Below are 22,817 nucleotides of genomic sequence, written 5' to 3'. Positions count from 1 at the left end.
GTATTTTTTTATTATAATCATTAACTTATGTTTCGATTTTTGTATTTGTTTAAAACTTCCTCTTATGAATATCAACATTTTATGATGGTATTTAACAAAAATGAATGAATATTATATTAATCACATCTAAATATAAATTTTTGTTTTAAATATTATTTTATTAAATATAAAATAATTATAAATATCATTTTGAAATTATATATAAAACAATTAAACTACTTTTTTTTTATCTTAAGGAGACTATTTTTATTCAATTTAATTAAGAGAAAACAATTATAGGTCTTTCTTAAGCATAATATATTATTACTTTTACCAAATTTTGCCATTTTCTATATCTCATAGTGCATTTTCAACTATACACATATGCCTTTTTATTGATGATATAAATTTTATTCATCCATAATTTTAACTAACAATATTTAATAATATTTACTAAATATAATAAAAACTAAAATGGTATATTTAAAAAAATTTATTATTATTATATTGAATTAAAAAACTTTTACTAATTTATAAATTGGATTAAAAAATAATATAAAAATTTAACTTTTTATAAAATATATATATAATTTTTTTTTATTAAGAAATAAATAATACATATTAAAATGTTATCATTTGCCAAAAAAACAGACCCAGTTGCACATATTCTAATGAAATTATCACCAAAGTTAAGATTATCTATTATAATTTGTGGAGCAGTATTAATTCATTTATCACTTGGAACATATCATACATTTGGAAATATGTTACCATATATGGCATCATATATGAAAAATTATACAAATCCAAGTATAAAAATTGAGCATATGATATGGATTCCAACATTTCAGGGATGTTTTCCATTTGCAATGATTATTGGTGGATATCTTTCATTATACTTAACACCTAGAATAGCAATTGGTATTGGATGTTTTATTATGTCTTTAGGAGTTTTTTTATCTTCTTATACCATTTCATATTCATTTAATGCTTTTTTCATAACGTATGGTATTATGTTTGGATTGGGGCAGGGAATAGCATATGTAACAACAGTGGCAGTTGCAATAAATTGGGCACCAAATAATGTTGGTCTTGTTTCTGGTATTGTTGCTGGAGGTTTTGGTATAAGTTCTAGTATTTTTGCCCCAATTCAAACAGAATTAATAAATCCTAAAAATTTAGAAACATCAAAAAATGGATATTTTACACAACAAGAATTATTACAAAATGTACCAAATGTATTTTTTAAATTAAGTATTGCATATATAATTATGCAATGTATAGGATTAATTGTTATGTGTAATCCACCTGTCAATTCAGAAGAGGTAAGAAAATTATTTTTAAAAAACATTAATTTTTTTAGTTAAATGAAAAACAATTAAATGATCCACCTATATTTATTAAATTGTATGACAAAATTACAATTGAAAATATTCCCTATTTTAGAGATATTCAAAAGTTTTTTATTAATAATATATTATATTGTTTTTCAATAGAAAGACAAAGATTTTATATCCCAAATTATTATGATGATCGATATAATAATATAATGTATACATATCTTAATGATTCTAATAATAATTTGGATGCTGAAACATATGATAACATAGAAAGGGAAAATGTTAGTTTCTCTCTGAATAGTGTAAAAATGTATTGTGGTTGTAAAATTTATTTTAATAAAAAATATTTACTAAATTTTTTTTTTATTTATTTTAGGATGAAATATTAAATCAAAATGAAACAGAAACATCTTCAACAAGTTCTTTATCAATATCTAGTTATGAAGAATCAAAAAATGATGATTCATCAATGATCCCATCAAAAGTTTTAAAAAGTTCAACATTTTACCTATTATTTATGGCATTATTTTGTTGCTCATTTTATGGAAATTTTTACTATAATTTTTATAAAACATTTGGTGAAACTTTTATATCAAATGACAAATTTTTTGCCTATGCATTTTCAGTTGGTTCAATTGCTAATGCCATTGCTAGAATTGGATGGGGATTACTTACTGATATGACAAGTTTTCAGGTAACAATGTCAATTGCAAGTTTTTTATCTGGTGGATTATTATTAACAATGCCATTAACTAAATTATTTGGACAGTACATCTACTTTTTATGGGTAATTTTAAAACTTTATTTTTTATTAAATTTTTTATTTAGTTAATATTAATGTTTATCTGCCTAGCAGCAACACATGCATTATTTATTACTGCAATTGTCAAATGTTTTGGACCAAAATATAAAGCAACAAATTATGGATTCTTAATTTTATCAACAACATTGTCAGGAATTTTATTATCCCTGACAAGTCAATATTTCTTGGCTGATTTAGGATATACATGGATATTTATATTTGTATCACTATTTCCATTTACTACATTTATCTTAACATTACTTGTTCAATTAACTCCTCAAGGAAAAAAAATTATCTAGTAATTATAAGTAAGATCTTCATAGCTTTAATACTCAAAAAAAAATAAATTTTTAAATATTTTTTATTAAAATAATTTATAAAAAAAGAAGCTGATAAAAAAAAGTGTATTATAATATTACTTAAAAAAGAATGCTAATGATTTTAATTCAAAAATTTTTATACTAACTTTGTTAATTTAAATATTATCACGATAGTAGGAATAAAATTTAAATTCTGAAGTTTCAGTATATATAATTTGAATATATTTTACTAATATAGTTCATTAAATATTTTAGATAAAAGTTTTGTCAATAAAAATGAAAAAAGACTTTAAATTCAAATGATAAAAGAAGAATTTATAACGAGAAAGAACATTTTTTATTGATTAATAAATTCCAAGAAGTATTTAGAGAATTGTTAGTAATACATAAACTGTTTAATACTAATAATGGTAAAAAAAAAAAGATAAAACAAGTTGTATTAAATTAAAACATTTTAAAGGAATGTTAATTCTTTTGCCATTTCTGATGAGAAATCAAAGATAATTTTATATCAAAGTGTTATTTATTTTTATATTAGATAACTACATTATCTTTTGTTATTTTTTTTCTTTCTTTTTAATTGTCTTTTTTTGTGTAAAATATTTAGTTAATAATTTTTTTTAATTTTTTATTTAAGAATGTTTATCATTTAGATGATCTTTAAATTAAAAAAAAAAGTAAATTTGATTTAAAATTTGTATGTGGAGCATTGATGAATAAATTTTTTTTAAAATATGCTAAAATGTTGATATTTAAAAAACTTAATATTTTTGTGTAATATTTCAAAATGGTTTTTGTTGTTAAAAAGAGAATAATTTTTTGATATAAAATTAACTTTTTATGATAAGATTTTTCATAAGAATTATTTTGAAATATTTGTGATTAGTGTTGAGAACATTTTAATAGCCTGGAGCAGTTCTTGGAACTGGACAATGAGAACAACTTCCATTTTCACCTTGTGCTCCAGGTTCTCCTTGATTACCACATTTCCCTGGTTTTCCTGGTTCTCCATTACTTCCTGGATCTCCAGAAAGACCAATCATTCCTTGTTCTCCATCTGGTCCTGCTTGTCCAGGTTGCCCATCAATTCCAGCGCTTCCTGGAAGGCCTGGTAATCCAATAGGTCCTATTGGTCCATCAACTTCAATAACAACTCCCGGAATACCGGGTGCACCTTCATTACCTGGTTGTCCTGCTTTACCTTGTTGACCAGGCATACCAGAAACTCCTCCAATACCTGATTTTCCATTTTGTCCTGGTGTTCCTGGTCTGCCTTCATTTCCAGGTTTGCCTTTCGGTCCTGGCTTACCCATTGGACCAGGTAAAGGAGTTGGGCAGTCAAAACAAAAATCAGGGTTTGTAAGTGGTAATTGAAATAATAACAATTCTGGTCCATCTTGTCCTGGCATACCATCTGGACCTGGTGCTCCATCTTTTCCTGGTACTCCAGGTGCTCCCTGCAAACCAGGCATTGAAACCCCACATCCGCAACAACCACCACCAGTTGGTATATTATCAAAAGTAGCAACTGATTCTGTAAATACACCTTGAGCATATCTTTTGAATTTTTTTCCATCAGAATTTAAAAGAACTTGTACTGTAACAATTTCTTTCCAAATGTTGTCTGTTTTAGATTTACAAAAACTAATATCATAATTCATGGGACTTTCAATATACTGAACATAGTTAAATAAAACTGGCATAGTAAATATAGATGTTGTTACGGCTATCGTTGATATAATAATGGTAATAAATGCAAAACGACGTATATCATAATACTCTTCCAATTTTTTGGAGCTCAAATTATTCATTTTAAAATAAACTAAAATGTTACTTTTTTTGTTTCTTTTAAATATCATATATTAAAACTAAATCAATTTAACCTTCAATAAATTAATCCAATCCGAATGCCATTTAAACTGGTTAAAAAAAAATCAAAAAAAAAAATTTATAAATTTATTCATTATTAAATTTGCTGGAACAAACTCCGTAAAAGTGAATATTCTCTTAATCTCTTGATTTTTAATCAATTAGTTCAATCTGGTTAATTTGTAGGAACGTTAAAGTAACAAGAAAATTATTTTGTTGATTCGGAAATTTATTGACATTGCAAAAAAAAAATTAATATATTAAAAACAAATTTACGTAAACAATGACCTAGTAATTTTTTAATATTTTGGATATTGTTTTTATCCGATTAGTAATTATAAACATTTCAATGAATCGGGTATTTTTATACTTTTGCTACATTTTTACAGTCTCTGTTGCTTTTGATCCAACAAGATTTCAAACATATTCATATGAAGCATTTTTGTATATTCTCAAAAATTCTGTCAATACATCCAATTTAAAGTATTCAAAATTATTTAATGGAAATACTTTAACAAATAGAAACAATGATTATTTATATAAAAATAGTAATTCTTGTATTTCAAAATTAAGAAATGATATTGTATTAATATACAATAACGGGTCAATTTCATATAAATATCCAAAAAAACGAAATCTTTTATGTTACTATAAGTAAGTAAATTATAAAATTTTTTAATCATATTTAAATAATTAATTTAAAATTTTTCTACTTATCCATTACTTTTTTTTCATTTTATTTCAGATGTATGTATGGAAATAGATTACATAATTTAATAAAATCCAAATATCAAATTATTAATAATCAACCTCCACAATGTGAAACATATATTTTAAAATGTAAAAATGGTAACATTATAACATTAGTTGATGTCTTTTTAAAATTTAAAAGTACACCAAAAATGGAAGTTATTTCAAGGAATGAAAATAAAAATCATAGTAAATATGATGTTCATATATTAGTTTTAGAAGGTCTTTCAAAAAAAAGTATTTACCAACATTTTACAAAAGTGACTAATTTTTTAAGAACCAGAAGTAATGTTTTCACGATTGATGATTATGTTAGTGTAAGTAATACAACTACAGGAAATGTCTATGCAATGTTTTCAAATAAAAATATTAATGATGTTAAAAGTTTTAAACAAAAAATGTTTTATCAAAAGGCTGATTTAAATTTGTATGATTGTAAAAAGTCATTTTCTGATATGGGATTTATTGGGGATATTTTTCAAAGAAATAATTATGTAACACTTTTAGCAGAAAATGGATTTAATTCTATATTTAAAAATCCTAATTGTCCAAATCAATTTCAACCAAATTTTAATCATACTTCATTTCCTTATGGTAAAATTACCTCATTTTTGACTAGTACTGATGATGAGTATAATAGTATTTATACTGGTCAATGTAAAGCATCATTTTTTGATTTATTAACATATAGTCAAGACTTCTACAGACACAATAGTGAAAGTCCTAAATTTTCAATAAATTGGATTACTGGACTTCAAAATAAAAGTACAAATGGTTTTGAAAGAGCAGATTTAGCATTAACAGAATTTTTTATTACCAATTCTGATATATTAGATAAAAGTTTCTTTTTCCTATTAACAGATAGAGGTGAAATGGTAAATGATGATGATGAAAAACCAACAAAAACTATAGATGATGTTAAACCATTTATGTTAGTATCAATTCCAAAACATTTCAGTAAAACAAATAAATTATATCAAAATTTAAAAAACAATTCTAAAGGAATTGACATATCATCATTTGATATATATGCTACATTACATAATATAGCTGAACAGATAGATTCCACAAATGTTGATGGAGAAATTGAAATAAAAAATAATTATTTAAAAGGAAAAAGTATTTTTCAACCAATAAGTAAACGTTCTTGCTCAAATTTGAATATTAATCACCAAAATTGTATAGATTCATATACATTTACAACACTTAAATATGTACCAGAAGAAATATTACAAATATTTCAATACATTTTTATAAGAGCATTAAATAATAAGTTAAAAGAATCAAAACTGGATATGTATTGTTATAAATTAACACTAAAACCGAATAGTCCATTTAAAATTTCTTATATTTTAAATGACAATAAAGACATTTTTTGGAAAATAACTGGTACTGTTAAACCTGGAAATGGAATATTTACATCCATATTTGATGATGAATTTAATTTATTTGCCGATGATATCAAACGCCTTAATCCAATAAAAAGCCAAAATTTGCCATGTATTTCAAGTAGTCGTTATGCCCCCTACTGTCAATGTAATAAAAAACTTTTTTTTAAAAATAACAAAAAAAGAGGTAATAAAAGACATTATTAACATAAAAATAATTTAAATAACAAATGTCTATAAATATAACATAACAAATAAAAAAATTTTTATATAAAATGTTTTTTTTCATATGTTTAATAAAAAAAATTTATATTTATCAATTACTTTTTAAAAAAAAACTTTTTTTTTTTATTACAAAAATAGACTGTTAAATATCTAACATTCTTGATTAATATTTATTAAAAAAAAATTCATGATAATAATTTAAATATTATTATTTATCAATTTATAATTATTGACCCAGATAAAAAAAAATAAATATTTTTTATTTATATTAATAATATAAAAATAGATGCAACTTTCCAATATATTTCTGTATGTTTTAAAGCATGTCAAAAAACATATTGGAATTGTGTAGTATTAATTTCGGAAGAATCTTGTTAAATTTACTTAATATCGTGATAAATAATTTAGCAAATTATTAAGAAATGCTAAAAAATTTTTTTAGTTTATTTTAATTTATATAGTAAAATAATAGTTTTTTTTTTCTACAATGACAAATAAGAATAAAGTTTTGTTGATGGGAAAAAGTGGATCTGGTAAAACTTCCATGAGATCTATCATTTTTGCTAATTATATTGCCAGAGATACAAATAGAATAGGACCAACAGTTGATGTGGAACACGCCCATGTGAGGTATGTTAATAAAAAATTATTTTTTTTTATGTTTTGAATAATTATTATTATGTATATATATATGTATATAGATTTCTTGGCAACCTTGTTCTTCATTTATGGGATTGTGGTGGTCAGGAAATGTTTATGGAAAAATATTTACATTCTCAAGCTGAACATGTATTTAAGGGTGCCTCTGTTTTAATTTATGTTTTTGATATTAATTCAAAAGATGAAAAAGATTATTGTTATTATAAAAAATGTATTGAAGCATTGTTAAAATACTCTCCAACAGCTCATATATTTTTACTTTTACACAAAATCGATTTAGTTGATTTTAATAGTAGAGAAATTGTTTTTAAAAATAAATTACAAAAAATTTTAGATGAAACACCTATTATGAAAGCTAATGAAAAAAAAGAATTGGAAAAATTTTGTTTTATGTCTTCAATATGGGATGAAACATTATATAAGGCTTGGTCAAATATTGTTCATAAATTGGTACCTTCAATTGATCGTATGGAAAAATTTTTAATACAATTTGGTGAAATAATCGAAGCCAGTGAAATATTACTTTTTGAGAAGGCAACATTTTTAGTTATTGCAAAAGCTGAAATTGAGATGCATGAGGATACACAGAGATTTGAAAAATTATCAAATATAATTAAACAATTTAAGCTATCTGTTTCTAGAATAGGATCAACATTTGATTCTCTCCAAGTACGCCAAGAAGATTTTGCCCTTTTTATAAGTACATTTACAGAGAATACATATATTATGGTTGTTGTACCTGATGGAAGTATATCTACAGCAACGATGCTTGTAAATATTAATAGTGCAAAAAAACAATTAGAATTGGCTTTGGCTAAGAATGGAGAGACACTTGATGATAAATTTTAGATTTATTAAAATAATTATTTGTGTACTTACTAATTTGTTGTTTACAATATCAATTTTTTTTTAATTGATACTTGTTTATATGAATGGTAATAAATAATCTCTTAAAGAAATAAACTTGTAGTTATACTAAAAAAATTGAGATTTTTTTTTTCTTTAATAATATTATTTTAATAAATAACAATAGTTATGATATGTGGTAATTTTTTTTTAGTAAAATAAAAAAAAGACCATAATTTCCTATTGTTACTAGTTTCTTTAATAAACAATTCAGTAATACTAATGAATTTCATAACCATGGCAACACTTATATTTGTATTTTCTGTAATCGTTATTCATCCATTGACTATAATAGGACAGGAATTCAAAAAAAAAAAATACAAGACTAGTAATGGAAATTTACCAATATAAAAGTTGATTTTATATATATAATGTCACAAAAATCATATTATGAAAAATCAATTTTAACATAAACGTTTATTATAATATTTATTTTTTTCACATTAAAAAGTTAAAAAATTTTAATATAAAAACACGAGATGTGTCTGTAAATAAATTTCAATGTTTTAATATATATATATATATATCGAAAGAAACATGTTTACCTTTGTGATGTTTTATTTCTCATACTTATTTGACTATAAAATAAAATTTTGCTTTATTGATAGGACTGATTAATTATTGACAATTTTTTTAAATTAATTTTGTATTTAGTAAAAGTATCTAAATCTTAATTTTATTTCTTAATAGTTTTAACAAAAAAAAAAGTGATAAAGAAGAATAATAATTAATTAATATTACAATGATATATAACTTTTATTTAAAATCATATCATTATATTATAAATAGTTTTAATGTTTATGAGTTTCTCTTTTATATATGGTAAATATTAATAATATTATTGATATATCTTAATGCTTCATTGTCAATTGTTACCAAAAACAATCAGTGGAGGTATACACAATATGATATTCCTCTTCTATATAAAGATAGACTATTTAATTATAAAACTTACTTTTATTTATATATCATCTTATCCTACCTATATATTTTTGTATATTTTATTAGAATAACATAAGTTTGTTCCTAAAATATTTTCATAAATCATATTAAGTACAATTGACAATTTTTAATGACCCATATTTTATTTAAAAATTTTTAATAATATTGATGAAGGATAAAATTCTCTTGATAAAATGTCATCTATATTTAATATAATCGATTTAAAAATCATTGATGGTGATATCATTTATATAAATAAATAATTTTTTTTTTAACTTTTGTATTTTTTATAATTTGAAATCTATAAATAAATCATCATTTGAAAGAATATTTTGACTTAACATTATTTTACTATTGTAAAATAAGTACATATGTAGTTTTTTTTTATTCAATTGAAATTTGTAATCACTAACGGCTTTTTTTTATCAACATATATTTGACAAACTTTTAAATGTGATATGTTTTTTTTTAATCCTTAAATTAGTGGATGATAAGATTTTATGACATTTAATTTATTTCCCGTTTTTTTTTTTACTAAATAAGTAATGTAAAGATAATTCTTTTTGATAATCTTTCAGAAGTAATTTTTAAAGAAGTAAGTAAATTAATGACATACTATTAAAAATATATATTCATTTAATTTATATTTTTATAAAAATTATATTGTTTTTTTTTTATTAATATACAAGTATTGTAAGATTATATTTTTGATTTCTACTTATAGTTTATATTTTTATTCTTCATTTTTAAGTTAATACAGTCGTCTTTTTTTTTATTTTTTTTTTTTTGAAATGTAAACATTTTTACTAACAATATATATAATCTTTACCAATAAGAAAATGTAATTATTCAGAAAACAAACATTTAATTCTTATTAGGTGATATTCTGTTAAAGTAATAAGAAACAAATTTATAACGTCAACATTTTCATTAAAGTATTAAATTTCAAATAAATTTATATTTTATATATAAATATTTTTTTCAACATTTATTTTAGTATTAATATAAATTTCCTTGTAACAAATATACTTTAAATTTTGTATTTTTTTTTGTCATTTACGATAAATATATATTTATATAATTAAGAATATTGTAAAGAAAACATCTAGTGATTGAAAAAGTTGATTATGTTGACATTTAAATTTTAATACATAAGTAGAAATTAACCTAATATTATTTGTAGAAAGTATTTTATATTTTAATCTATTATAAATTATTGAAAAATCACTAAGTTTTTAATCAAAAAGCATCTTTCTTTTATTTTTTTAAATACTTTTTATAAGGGTAATAAATTGTTATCATTAAAAATATTTATATTTTTAAACTGTAAGCAAGAATATTATAAATGTATCTTGATAAAATCATGTATTCAAAGATATAAAATGACTTGACTTCATTGAATATCATAAGAACTGGAAAATTTTTTTAAGATAACTATAATAAAAATAGTTTCAGAAATAATTGTTTCATATATAACTTTTCATTCATAAATAAAAAGGAAAAAAAAATTAAACCTAGTTTTGTAATAATAAACATATATCTTTAAATAAAATATCCAATCATTTAGTTCTTAAAATAAATCTAAACCAACTTAAAGCTAAGTCTATAGTCATAGGTAATATTCATTTTGGATGGTAAAGAAGTTTATAAAAAAAATATATATATAGTCTAATAAAAATACAGTACAAATCGTGAGAATTCTCGAGAAAACTAGGCTGTCATCGCAAAGCACTAAATAATATGAAGTTGTATTGACCATTTTTTAATATAAATATTCTATTGTAATTATAATGTCAAATAGAAAAATCAGATGGATAGTAACCGTGATCAAAGAAAAGTAGTTTAGATAAATATAACTATATTGAGCTTTGTGAGGAATACTGATTTATTTAGTTATTATTTTAACATTGTATTTTAAATAATTATCTAACTATTAAACAAAAAATTATAATCAAATAGGGAAGTATTAGTTAAAGAGAAGTATCATGATTAATTTAGAATTGAATTCAATTTCATTCTTAGGTTATCAAATTAATTATGAAGCAGCAAAAGAGACACTTTCTGAATTATCAACATCTTTTTCATTACCTTGGTAAGTATAACTTTTGAAAATATGGATGATGATATATATATATATATAAATTTTTAATATTAATTATTAATTCACCCATCTGAATAATGTTATCAATAAAGCTTATAATTTAATGATTAATATTATACCTGTTAACAAGCACACCCTTTTTATGAAAAGTTTAATTTAGAATAAAACTTAGACTGTTCATATTAAGCTACTTTAATAAATATATAAACAAATTATTATACATTTTGGTAATTCAAAACATAATATTATTCAAAAGAACAAGTATTTTCAATATATGATTCAAGCTTATAATCTTTATCTCCACAAATATTATGTCATTTTAATAATAATGAGTATTATATTATATATCTTTTACAAATCTCATTCTTTTATAACCTTTCACTTTCATAAAAATATTTTCTATTATTAACTAAAAGTTTATCAAATTTTTCTATCTATAAACAATTTAATTTTCCATCAAAATTATTTATATTAAAAACTTTTTTTAATGTTTACTCTTAAAAATAGTATTAAATGAAACCTATTTTTTTTTTTGCAAATTAATTAAAAACATAACTATTTAAACTAAATTTTTAAGCACATCTCATTAATTTTATCAGATACACTTCCATTTTTATTTTTAAAATTTTTAAGTAATTTTCTATTAAACATTATTTTGTGAAAAATTTTATAGTAATCTAAAACTGTTAATTACTTAAAAAATATTTATTACATCTTTAATTAATTTAATATATAAAAATAATTTTTTAATATGTTTTTTAATTTTTGATTGATTAGTATTAAAACTTTGAATTGATTGTTGTTTACAGGTTAAAGATTCTATCTATGGATGATCTTAATATCTTTATATATATAAATCATTATCTGGGTTAGATCGGCATCATTTTGTATATATTGTTTATAAAGTTGCCTCACTATAATATATTAACTTTTTTTTACTAATATAACTATACATTAACAATCAATGTATTTATTTCTATAAAAGACTCGACTCAGAAATAATCCTCTATTCTTTTATTTATTTTTTATTTTTTTCACTAAATATATTATATATATATATTAATATTTTTGATTAATAGGCCTTCTGATAAAAGCCGAAGAAGTGATTCAGCAAGTTCTATATTAAATTTTCCCTTAACTGAGGAAAATAGTTTTTTAACAGAATTATCAAAACATCAAAAAAAATCAAAATTAACAAATTTATATAATTTACAAAATAATAATAATCTTTCACATGTCAAAAATTTAAATGTCATTGAATCTTTACCTATTCCAATAGATTATCAGATAAGAAGACATTCAATTGGTAGTGCAGCTCGTAAATCACATAAACATAAGATTAAAAAATTATTAAGTAATCAAGGATCAATTTCACCTAATACAATGCCTGAAATAATTAGACATTCATCAACAAATTCCAGTATCCAATCTTCGAGACCTTCAGATTTTAGTAAGTTTTTTTTTTTTTAAATTAAATCAATTATCCTTGAAATTTTTATTACATCTTTGTACTTTTTTTTTTAAAAAAGATATCCTTATTTCATTAATATCTTTATTTATAAATAATTTATACTTACATTTATAATAGAATTACAAAAATTATTTTAAATGTTCAATGAATAAATTTACTAATAGGCCATTTGAAATGTTTTAAAATCATGTTTTTAGATAAAGTATATAATAATTACATGACTTTTAATAAAAAAATTGACCAGTTTGTAATCAATTTTTATATTAATAAAAATTAATCTATTTTAAAAAGAAATATAATTTTTTTTTTAAAAATAATATATAAGATATACTAAAAATTTTTAGTTAAAAATTAGTTAGATAAAAATATAAATCATTATGTATAATAAAAATAACATTTTTATATCATATTGCTATTTATTTTTCAATTTTTTTAATATCTAAAAACTATAGTAAAGTCATCTTTTACATATCAATATTACTTTACTAACCCCCCTAGCTGACATTTTTATTAGAAGATAATAAAAAAATAACTTTTCAATGTTTAGTATTTGATAGATGTCCACAACAGAATATAAACTTTAGTACTATATATCTTTTTACCATTAGAAAATGTTATTTTTATACTTAAATAAACATTCATTTATTTATTTATTAAACTTTTAAAATTTTCTTTAATGTGTACTATTATTAATAACAAGATAAGATGAAACCTAAAAATTTTTATTTCTTATATAAATATTCCTTATTTTCACCATTTTAATACAAATAACTTAACTTTTATTTGAATGGGACATTTCAATGTGTTTATTAGTAAATGCTTAACAATAACATGAAGGATTTATTTAAAATAGTGATAAGATTGTTGTTAATATATATCAATAAGATTATTTGTAAAGAAGAAGCATGTATATGCTTATATCTTCTCATTGCCTTCTCATATTTTAACAAAACTATTTAATATATATATTTTTGTATGATTAAAAAAAAAAGTTTTTTTTTTCTTTTTCACCAAAAACTAGAATTATTTTTTTTTTTTTTGCTTATTTTTATTTAAGATATATTTTTAAAATTCTCTACTAATTTTATTTATAAATCGAGTCTATCTATTACTAGTTAAATAAATAAATTTTTTCGAGTTTACTAAGTTTTTTTTTTTTTTTTATTATTTTTATACCCAGTTTTCTTGTCCATCATTATTTCATCAAATATTTTTAATAAAATTACTATATATATATAAAAGGTTATTATATTTTTATACAAAATTATATATAATAAAAATGCATTCATTTAAATTTATACAAATTTTTAATTATTCACTAAACAAATGTTTATTAGAAATATAGAAAATTTATTCATTATAATTTTCTTACTTATAATATCTCAATGAAGATATATTTGTATTTGAGAAAAATTTTTAAGTTTAATTATTCTATAAATGTTTAATATATTTTTAATATAAAAAAAAATATGAAATGTTAAATTATACAATTGATATCATATAACCACTTTTTATTTTTTTTTATTTTCAATCAAAATTATTATATCATTTTACAAATATAATTTTTCATATAATCTAATGTACTTGTTTTTATTTTAACAATGCATTTTAATAGATAAATAATAATATGTAAAAAAAAATATTTTTTTTTAAATGTTGATCATTTCTATTATAAATTATTTATTGTTACTCATCAAAAGTAATATATTTAAGTATTAAATAACATTTTCTATATTTGTATTTATTAATCTTTTATATACCTCTATGAATAATATACATCTTCTTTATATTAAACTTGTACTTTAAATATTTTCTTTTATGATGTTATGTATTTTTACTCCAATAAATAATTTAAAATATATTGAATAACCATTTAAAATGGTATTTTGAATATAAAAATCTGGAATAATGTATAGTTAAAATTTGTCACATCAAAATTCTTAAACATTATTATTATAAAGATGATATTATTTTTAATAAATTTCTAATAATATTGATAACAACTTATATATCAAAAAGAATTTTTTTTTTTTATTATTACTTTCTACTAATATAATTTAGTGTTCTATTTATATATGTTAATATAGTGTACACATATTTAAGTGTGACAAATAAGCCAAAATGGGCTTTTAATATTAATGACTAAATCAATAATTTTGTTACCTGTCTTAATTGTCATAAAACATTATAAAGATAAAACTTTTTGAAAATATCTTATTTGAAATAATAAAATATTTTTTATTATTATATAAATAAAAATGTTAAAATTATATCAAAAAAGTAATAATACTTTTAATATATATATATATTTTCTCTTATCTTTAAAAATATAACAACTTTATACAACTTAATTTAATTACTGATAAAAGTAACATGCATCTACATAATAATATATTTTATTTATATTTAATTATTTATTTTTCATCTTTTATTTAATTTTAATATATACGATTACTTTTTAATTTATTATTTACAAAAGTTGCATTATATATATGTATATATATTTTTTTTTTTTAAATTCTTTATAACAATTATTTGTAAATAGGTTATATGATTAATATAAAGGGTATTGTTATAATATATATTATTTATAGATGGATAATATATAATTTCTAAAATAAATTTGATACTATTAATTATTTATTAAAATTATTGTTATCTACTTTCTATCTGTTTGTAATTTAATATAAATTAAGATTTTTTTTTTTATAATTATAGAATAATTTAAAATTTTTTTTATATGTAATCTTACTAGTTGTTTATTAAAAAAAATTGTTTTTTTTACATTATATACAAATTTCTAAAATTGTTACATTTTTAAAAAAAAAAATTGTATATAATTATATTATTGTATCATCTTTTTATTTATTATTTTTTTTTTAGGTCAAGATACAGATTCTGAGACGAATCCACTTTCAGATGCAGAAATATTAGAATCTGTACCTATAGAACCTGAAGTTTCTTCATTATTACTTAAAATGGAAGAATTAAATAAGTATGTATCATTATTTATTTTTTTTTTAAATATAATATTTTTAATTATAGAATTATTGAAACGGATGCTAGAAGTGTTATTTCACATAAAAGTGCCTCGTTGTCATCAGAATTGAATACAGAGACAAACTCTCCAACCAGATCATCTAGTGGAAGTTGTAGACAAAATTCATGCCATTTAGATGATGAAGATAATATTGATTTATGGACTGTTTGGGGAAATTTAGTTAAAAATTGGGAATATGAAATGAAAAAACGCCCAAATGATGTTAAAGATTTGGTTCGTCGTGGTATTCCACAACATTTTCGTACCATAACATGGCAATTATTAAGTAGAGCTAATTCTAATAATATTCATGATATTTATACAGATTACCTACGTCAACATTCACCATATGAAAAAGTAATAATGCGTGACATACCAAGAACATATCCTGAGTTAAAATTTTTTAAAGAAGGTGGACGTGGACAACCATCATTATTTAATGTTATTAAAGCATATAGTATTCATGATAAAGAAGTTGGATATTGTCAAGGATCTGCATTTATTGTTGGTCAGTTACTTCTTCAAATGCCTGAAGAGGAGGCTTTTGCTGTATTTATACGTTTAATGGAAGACTATCGACTTAGAGAATTATATAAACCAACAATGACTGACTTGGGTCTTTGTATGTTTCAATTAGAATGTATGGTACAAGAACAGATGCCTGATTTATATACACATTTTAATAATATGGGATTTGATACTAGTATGTATGCTAGTTCCTGGTTTTTAACATTATTTACAACATCTCTACCATTAGACTTAGCTAATAGAATTATGGATTTTTTTTTAGTTGATGGTATGGATGCAATTTTTAGAATAGCTATGGCTATCCTTCAACAGGCACGATTTGATCTTTTACGCCTTGACATGGAAGGAATGTTAAAATATTTTCAAAGAGATATTAAAGAAAGGTATGAAAATGATCATGATTTATTATTTACTGTAGCATGTCAAATAACCTTAAATGCAAAAAAAATGAAAAAACTTGAAAAAGAGTATATGACTAAGAGATCAAAAGAACAGGAAGAGGCTATTGAACTTCGGGTATGTTTTAAAAATAAAATTACTTTTTTTTTTTAAAAAAATGTTTCCTTAATGATGTGTTTCTAAATAACAAAAAAAAAAAAAAAAACACCACCTATACTAAGATACTTGACACTGAAATAATAAAAATTTTTTTTAAATCAATAAAAAAAAATGATTTAAAATTTATTTATATTTTATATTTTTTTAAACTAAAAAAAGAAAACTTTAAAAAAAAAATTTTACATCTATACCAAACATGATTTTTGTAATATATTTTTTTTTTTTGTTGCGGTACTTTTTAAAATTACATTTTTGTTGACATATTAAAATATATACACAATAACACGCAAGTAAATAGATATTTAATGACTTGTTATAAAAATGTAAATAAATTTTTGTTTCTAATATATAAATCACAGTTTTATAGCGAATTTTTGAAAGAATATTTTGATAGTAAATTAATATCATGTCTGATTTCAACATTTTTATAAAATTCATGTATTTTACAGCATTTTTTAATCAACCGGTTATTATTGTCTTCACCACTAAATATATACTTCATGTTTAGTTGATAAATTAAAAAATAAATTTTTTTTTTTTTTTTTTGTCAAAAATGAGAACTATTTTTTTTTTTATATATATATTATATAATGTAAACTAATAATGTGATATTTATTCTTAATTTATAATTTAAATTAAATGTTTCATATATTAGATTAAAATATTTTTATAATTATAAATATGTTGTCTTTATATAATAATAAAATTATGACAACTAGTTTTTTCTTTTTTTTTTTATAAATTATGTTACTCTAAGGTAAGCTATGATTTACACTTTAATCACTTTTGTCAAATCCAAAATAAATAAATGCATAATTGGTCTTAATGAACTTTTGTAAATGCTAATAACTTCATACTTTTAGTTTTAAGAAATTTTAATCTGTTGAAAGAAATTCTATAGATAATTTATTTTTCAATGAAAATATAGTTTATGTAAACTTGTGCTAGTTTTAAATGTTATAAAATGTTTGAAGTTGGTATGTAATTAAAGAAATAAGATATATTATCTAGATTTATTTTACTATTAATTTTTTGTTTATCATATAATTCTTTTCTTTTGATAAAATATAAAATTTGTAGCTAAATATTAAATTAATGACTATTCTTACTAATATATAATAGAGAAATGTATAATGCATTGAATCATCATAGCATATAGTTGAAACAATCATAATGATATTAAAGTTTATTATATATTATTTATTTTTTTTTATATAATATTTTTTTTTTATTAAAATGTTATAGTGTTATTTAAAATATTTAATGTATTTTAATCATATTTAATTTACTTTTAAAACATAAACAAGTTTTCTTTATTCATGTGTTTATTAATATTACGCGATTAATGATTAATTAAAAATTAGATCAAGAAGAGTTAAAGTCACTATAAGAGGAATGTATATAAATTTATTCATTTACAAATGTTTACGTAAATATAAAATAACTATACATTAGTAATTGTTAATAAATTTTATATGTCATTACCAGAAGACAAATCTATATACTAAAATAATAAAATATTTTTCATTAAAATATTTGTATGATTCACAATTTTTATTGAATTACTAAAACACATTTTCGATTTTTAAAAGAATGATTTTATCTTTTTTTTTTTGATATACATAACTTTGTTTCTTCCTACTAGTCAACATTTATTTGTTTATTCATAAATATATATTACTATATTTTTTATTATATATTTTTATCTTTGTATTATACTTACCATACCTATGGATATTTTTTACAAATTTTTATGTATTTTTCAATATTCACAGCAAGTCAAATTTACTTCTACAAAAATTATAATGATTCAATTGTATTGAGGATGATCATTATTTAAACATTACTTTTGTTAATCACTTTTTCACACTTTTATTCAATTTGTTTACATTGTACTTCATAAATTTTCATCCTTCTATGTTTTCTAAAAATTAAAAATAATCTTTCTAAAATTGATAATAATTTTTAACTACTACATATATATTTTTTTTTCTTTTTTTCATTACTATTATTATATATAGAAATAATAATGTATAAATTAAAAAAATGATTATGTAATAATTTTGTAAAATATTAAAGTTTTTCTTTTTTTTTTGACTTTACTATATATATACTATTCAGGTCTTCTTCCAGTTTTTATGTCTGATTTATTGAAAATAAAATTTTAAATAATTAAAAGTTAATGACGTTGGTAAAGTTCATATGAATTTAAAGTATAAATTTATATACATGAACTATGATTATTTATTTAATTAGGTCTTTATATATATATCTATCTATATATATATATTTATATATATTATTTTCTTTAGAAAAATAATAAAATTTTCTAGAATATTATAATAAAAATTTTAAAATATTTTTTGAATGATTTTTATTCTTTTCTTTATCAATAAAAAATCAAAAAAAAATTTTTTTTTTACTATTATATATATTCATTTAATGTATTTTTAAGTAGGTAGTACTAATCTTTAGTTAATTTTTTGAAAGCTGATATATGTATCTATATATATATAATTTTAACCTGTCATATCTTGTCTATCTGTCATGCTATTATAACTTTAATAATCAACAAAATTTTGACTCATTTTTATATATCTTAAGCTTAAAATATTTATTTACAAAATTATAAATTTTCATATGGTTTTAAAAATATATATATATAATGTTATTACTTATTATATAGTCATTACTGTTTAATATATACTTTTTGTCATTTAGAATTTAAATAATCTTAGACAATATTATAAATATTAATTTTGTTAAAAGTATTTTAAATTTTTCAATAGTATAAAATTATAATAATATAATAGACAAAACTATTTATCATTTTTATAGATTTATTATGCAATTATCTTTTAAATGCTATTATATATAGTAATTGTCATTTTTAAAAGAATATTTTTTTTTTATAATAATAGTTTAAATATTTAAAATAAATCTATAATTTATTGTAAATGTTTAACGATAAAATTATATTTTATTTTAAGCATGTTGAAGTATTATCATTTTGTATAATATAATTATACTTCAATTAACACTTTTGATAACTATTTAATTAATTTTATTAATAATAGAATTTATATTAAAGTATCTTTTATAATAAATTTAAACAAGATTCTCTTTTATATTTTTAAAAGTGTTAACATTAATAGTTTGATTATTTATTACCAGATGCTAGCTATAATATTACTATTACAATTTTTAATGAGTCATTTTGATGTTAATAATTATTACTTTTAAAATATTTTTGTTTACTAAATTTTTATATTATATATTTAAAAATTTTCATTACCATTTAATATATATAAAGGTAATTAAATAAATAAACAAAATTATATAATTTATTTAGTAAATTTATAAAAAAAAAAAAAAGTTTTCCTAATTTTATTCTTTATTCAAGTTCATTTAATTTTGTATTTAGATCAAAAGATTGCTTATATAACATACACTTTATCATTTTATAAACATTTTTCGGTCTCCGTGTTCATTTAAACACTCTTCTACTTATTCTTTTAATTTAAGTCAATTATATATATATATATAGGAAATAAACATTTGGTTGATTACTTTTTGATAAATATTTTAAAAAAAAAAATTATAATTTTTATTCTAGTTCTTTTTAAAATAAATTTTCTTCTTGATTGATGGATCTTGTAACACTTTTTTTTTCCTATTATTCATAAATTATAAGAGAAATTATCTTTTCCTTTTTATTATTCGATAGATGTTTATTATACAACACCCAATAAAATACGTCTATTTGTCAAATTCAATATTTTAAATTTAATATATCATTCCTTCTGTATTTACTGTACAACATTATAACTTATTTTTATTCAGAACTCTCAAATTACTATCCAAATAGAGGAAAATTGATATAGTTTGTACAATTGATCATTATTTAACTAAATATTTCTCTTTATCTTTTATTCAATCTTTTATTATAATATATATATATAAATATTTTCTGTCATGTCCCTTCAAATACCTCTTTTAAATCCAGATATTAAAATGATTGATTTAAATGTAAGAGAACATTCTAATAATAATAAGAAAAAAATTAATATTAAATTTCCTTCTGCTTCAACAAGGTATAATGGAATGAAAAAAGGCAAATTTGTATTTGTATGGACAAAAAAGGTATAAAAAAATATTTATTTCTTTTTTATAAAATAATATTTAAAAAAAAATATATAAAAAAAAAATAATACATTATGTAAAGGTAGTTTTATAGTTTTTTTTTTTTTAAATATCATAGAAATGCATCATTTATAAATAAAAACATTTTTTATTTTTCTAATTAAAAAATATAATTAAATTACTTAACTTTTATTTATATATATATATTTTTTAGAGACTACGTACAGAAAATAGGTTGTTAAGACAAAGAATAGATTATTTGGAACAGGAATCATCAGCACTTGCTGATCGCCTAATTCGTGGTCAAGTAGATCTAGCACAAAAAGCCGAAAATTGTTTAAATATTTCACATGAATTAAATATTTTAAGAGATATAAATAGTAATGCTCATAAAAGATTAGAAGAGGCTTTTGAAACAATAAGAGAATTAAGTTCAAGACCTAAAAATGGTAATGTTACTTATGTTGATACATCTATTCAAGTTGATGATACAACAATGATAGAACATATACATCAACTTCAACAAGAATTAATTGAAACACATTCAAAAAAAAATGATTTAGAAAATGCTATTAGGGAATGTAAATTAAGACTTCAGGAGGTTGAATTGACTAATAAAAGACTTCGTGAACAACCACCAGATGATGGGATTGCTGGTTTACAGGAAGAATTAATTTCTGTTAAGATGAGAGAAGCAGAAGCTTCATTATCATTAAAAGAAATGAGACAACGTTTTTCTGAGTTAGAACAACAATGGGCTAAATATGTACATGCTAGAACTTTTGGGGCACAGGCTATGGCAATCCAAAGTTTTGATACATTACCAAAAAATGATGAAGATTCTGGTGTAATGAATAGTCCAGATACTGGATCTCCCTCTTCTCATACTCAATCATTATCAACATCTCAACAACAACCAACATCAGCCAGGGGAAGGCTAGCTAATTTGACTGCTAAATTAATGGGTGCAGGATTTGGAATTAGTAATGAAGAGTCTAATGATATGGGAATGTCAATGAAAGAGATGGAAGATCAATTAATGGGACTTAGAATTCGTGAAGCTGATGCTGTTGCAGAGTTAAAAGAAATGAGGCAAAAAGTAATGGAACTTGAGACACAAAATCATGTTTGTACTAATCAATTAAAAAGACAAGATGAAGAATTAAAAAAATTATTAACAGAATGTGAAAGTAGTAAAAAAATTGAAAAAGAATCTGCAGAACAATTAAAGGAAGAACAAAGAAAAAGTGTAGAACTTCAAAGTGAATTAAAAGAAAAAGCTGTTATACAAAGGTTAAAATATACAGAAGCTTTGAATAGTATTGCTGAATTAAAACAACAAATAGCACATTACGAAAGTATGAATGCTGAAAAGTTGGCTTGTGCTCAGTTAAGAGGCACAAGTATTTGTGATATGGATGATGATTCTAATACATCACATAAAAGTTTTAACTTCAATGGTGATGGAGGATCATTAGCTTCTGAGGAAATGTCAGTATTGATAGCAGATGTAACAATAAAAATTCCAGAATATACTCCTGATGAAAGAAAATATCTTGATTCAGATGAAGATATAAATGAAACAGAAGAAAAAACACGAAGACCTTTCCGTAAAAGTGAAAATTGTAAAGTTGAAGGAATTTCAGAAACCAATAAATTCCGGGTACGAGAGGATGAAAATGATACAACTGATAGTGGTTTGAATCTTAGTGACAATTAAGATTAACAAAGAAAAGTTTTAATCTTCTCAAACTTGACGTGGTATTATTTTTCTCATATGTAATTAAAAAAAAAC

General features: G+C 20.7%; 5 protein-coding genes across 5 annotated transcripts; 4 read left to right on the top strand and 1 right to left on the bottom strand.

Annotated features, from left to right (window-relative positions):
* Positions 1 to 605: 605 nt before the first annotated feature.
* Positions 606 to 2,420, top strand: SRAE_1000141800 (Major facilitator superfamily and Major facilitator superfamily domain, general substrate transporter-containing protein; the record flags this gene model as incomplete). Its single annotated transcript, XM_024648370.1, has 4 exons — positions 606 to 1,304; positions 1,343 to 1,600; positions 1,696 to 2,106; positions 2,148 to 2,420. 4 exons carry the CDS (start codon positions 606 to 608, stop codon positions 2,418 to 2,420), a joined length of 1,641 nt encoding a protein of 546 aa, XP_024502355.1.
* Positions 2,421 to 3,340: 920 nt separating this feature from the next.
* Positions 3,341 to 4,252, bottom strand: SRAE_1000141700 (Nematode cuticle collagen, N-terminal domain and Collagen triple helix repeat-containing protein; the record flags this gene model as incomplete). Its single annotated transcript, XM_024648369.1, has 1 exon — positions 3,341 to 4,252. One exon carries the CDS (start codon positions 4,250 to 4,252, stop codon positions 3,341 to 3,343), a length of 912 nt encoding a protein of 303 aa, XP_024502354.1.
* Positions 4,253 to 5,059: 807 nt separating this feature from the next.
* SRAE_1000141600 (Protein of unknown function DUF229 family-containing protein) lies at positions 5,060 to 6,655 on the top strand (the record flags this gene model as incomplete). The annotated part of the gene is made up of 1 exon (XM_024648368.1): positions 5,060 to 6,655. The coding sequence occupies one exon, from the start codon at positions 5,060 to 5,062 to the stop codon at positions 6,653 to 6,655; it is 1,596 nt and encodes a 531-aa protein (XP_024502353.1).
* Positions 6,656 to 7,187: 532 nt separating this feature from the next.
* Positions 7,188 to 8,182, top strand: SRAE_1000141500 (GH04846p; the record flags this gene model as incomplete). Its single annotated transcript, XM_024648367.1, has 2 exons — positions 7,188 to 7,303; positions 7,375 to 8,182. 2 exons carry the CDS (start codon positions 7,188 to 7,190, stop codon positions 8,180 to 8,182), a joined length of 924 nt encoding a protein of 307 aa, XP_024502352.1.
* Positions 8,183 to 11,166: 2,984 nt separating this feature from the next.
* SRAE_1000141400 (Ecotropic viral integration site 5 ortholog) lies at positions 11,167 to 22,742 on the top strand (the record flags this gene model as incomplete). Its single annotated transcript, XM_024648366.1, has 5 exons — positions 11,167 to 11,273; positions 12,362 to 12,732; positions 15,637 to 15,748; positions 15,799 to 16,837; positions 21,237 to 22,742. The coding sequence occupies 5 exons, from the start codon at positions 11,167 to 11,169 to the stop codon at positions 22,740 to 22,742; spliced, it is 3,135 nt and encodes a 1,044-aa protein (XP_024502351.1).
* Between the last annotated feature and the right edge of the window lie 75 nt (positions 22,743 to 22,817).

The sequence above is a fragment of the Strongyloides ratti genome, assembly GCF_001040885.1.
Source record: "Strongyloides ratti genome assembly S_ratti_ED321, chromosome : 1".
NCBI classification, from domain to species: domain Eukaryota; kingdom Metazoa; phylum Nematoda; class Chromadorea; order Rhabditida; family Strongyloididae; genus Strongyloides; species Strongyloides ratti.
Note: the sequence above shows the minus strand (reverse complement) of the source record. Positions and strands in the feature narration are given on the sequence as shown.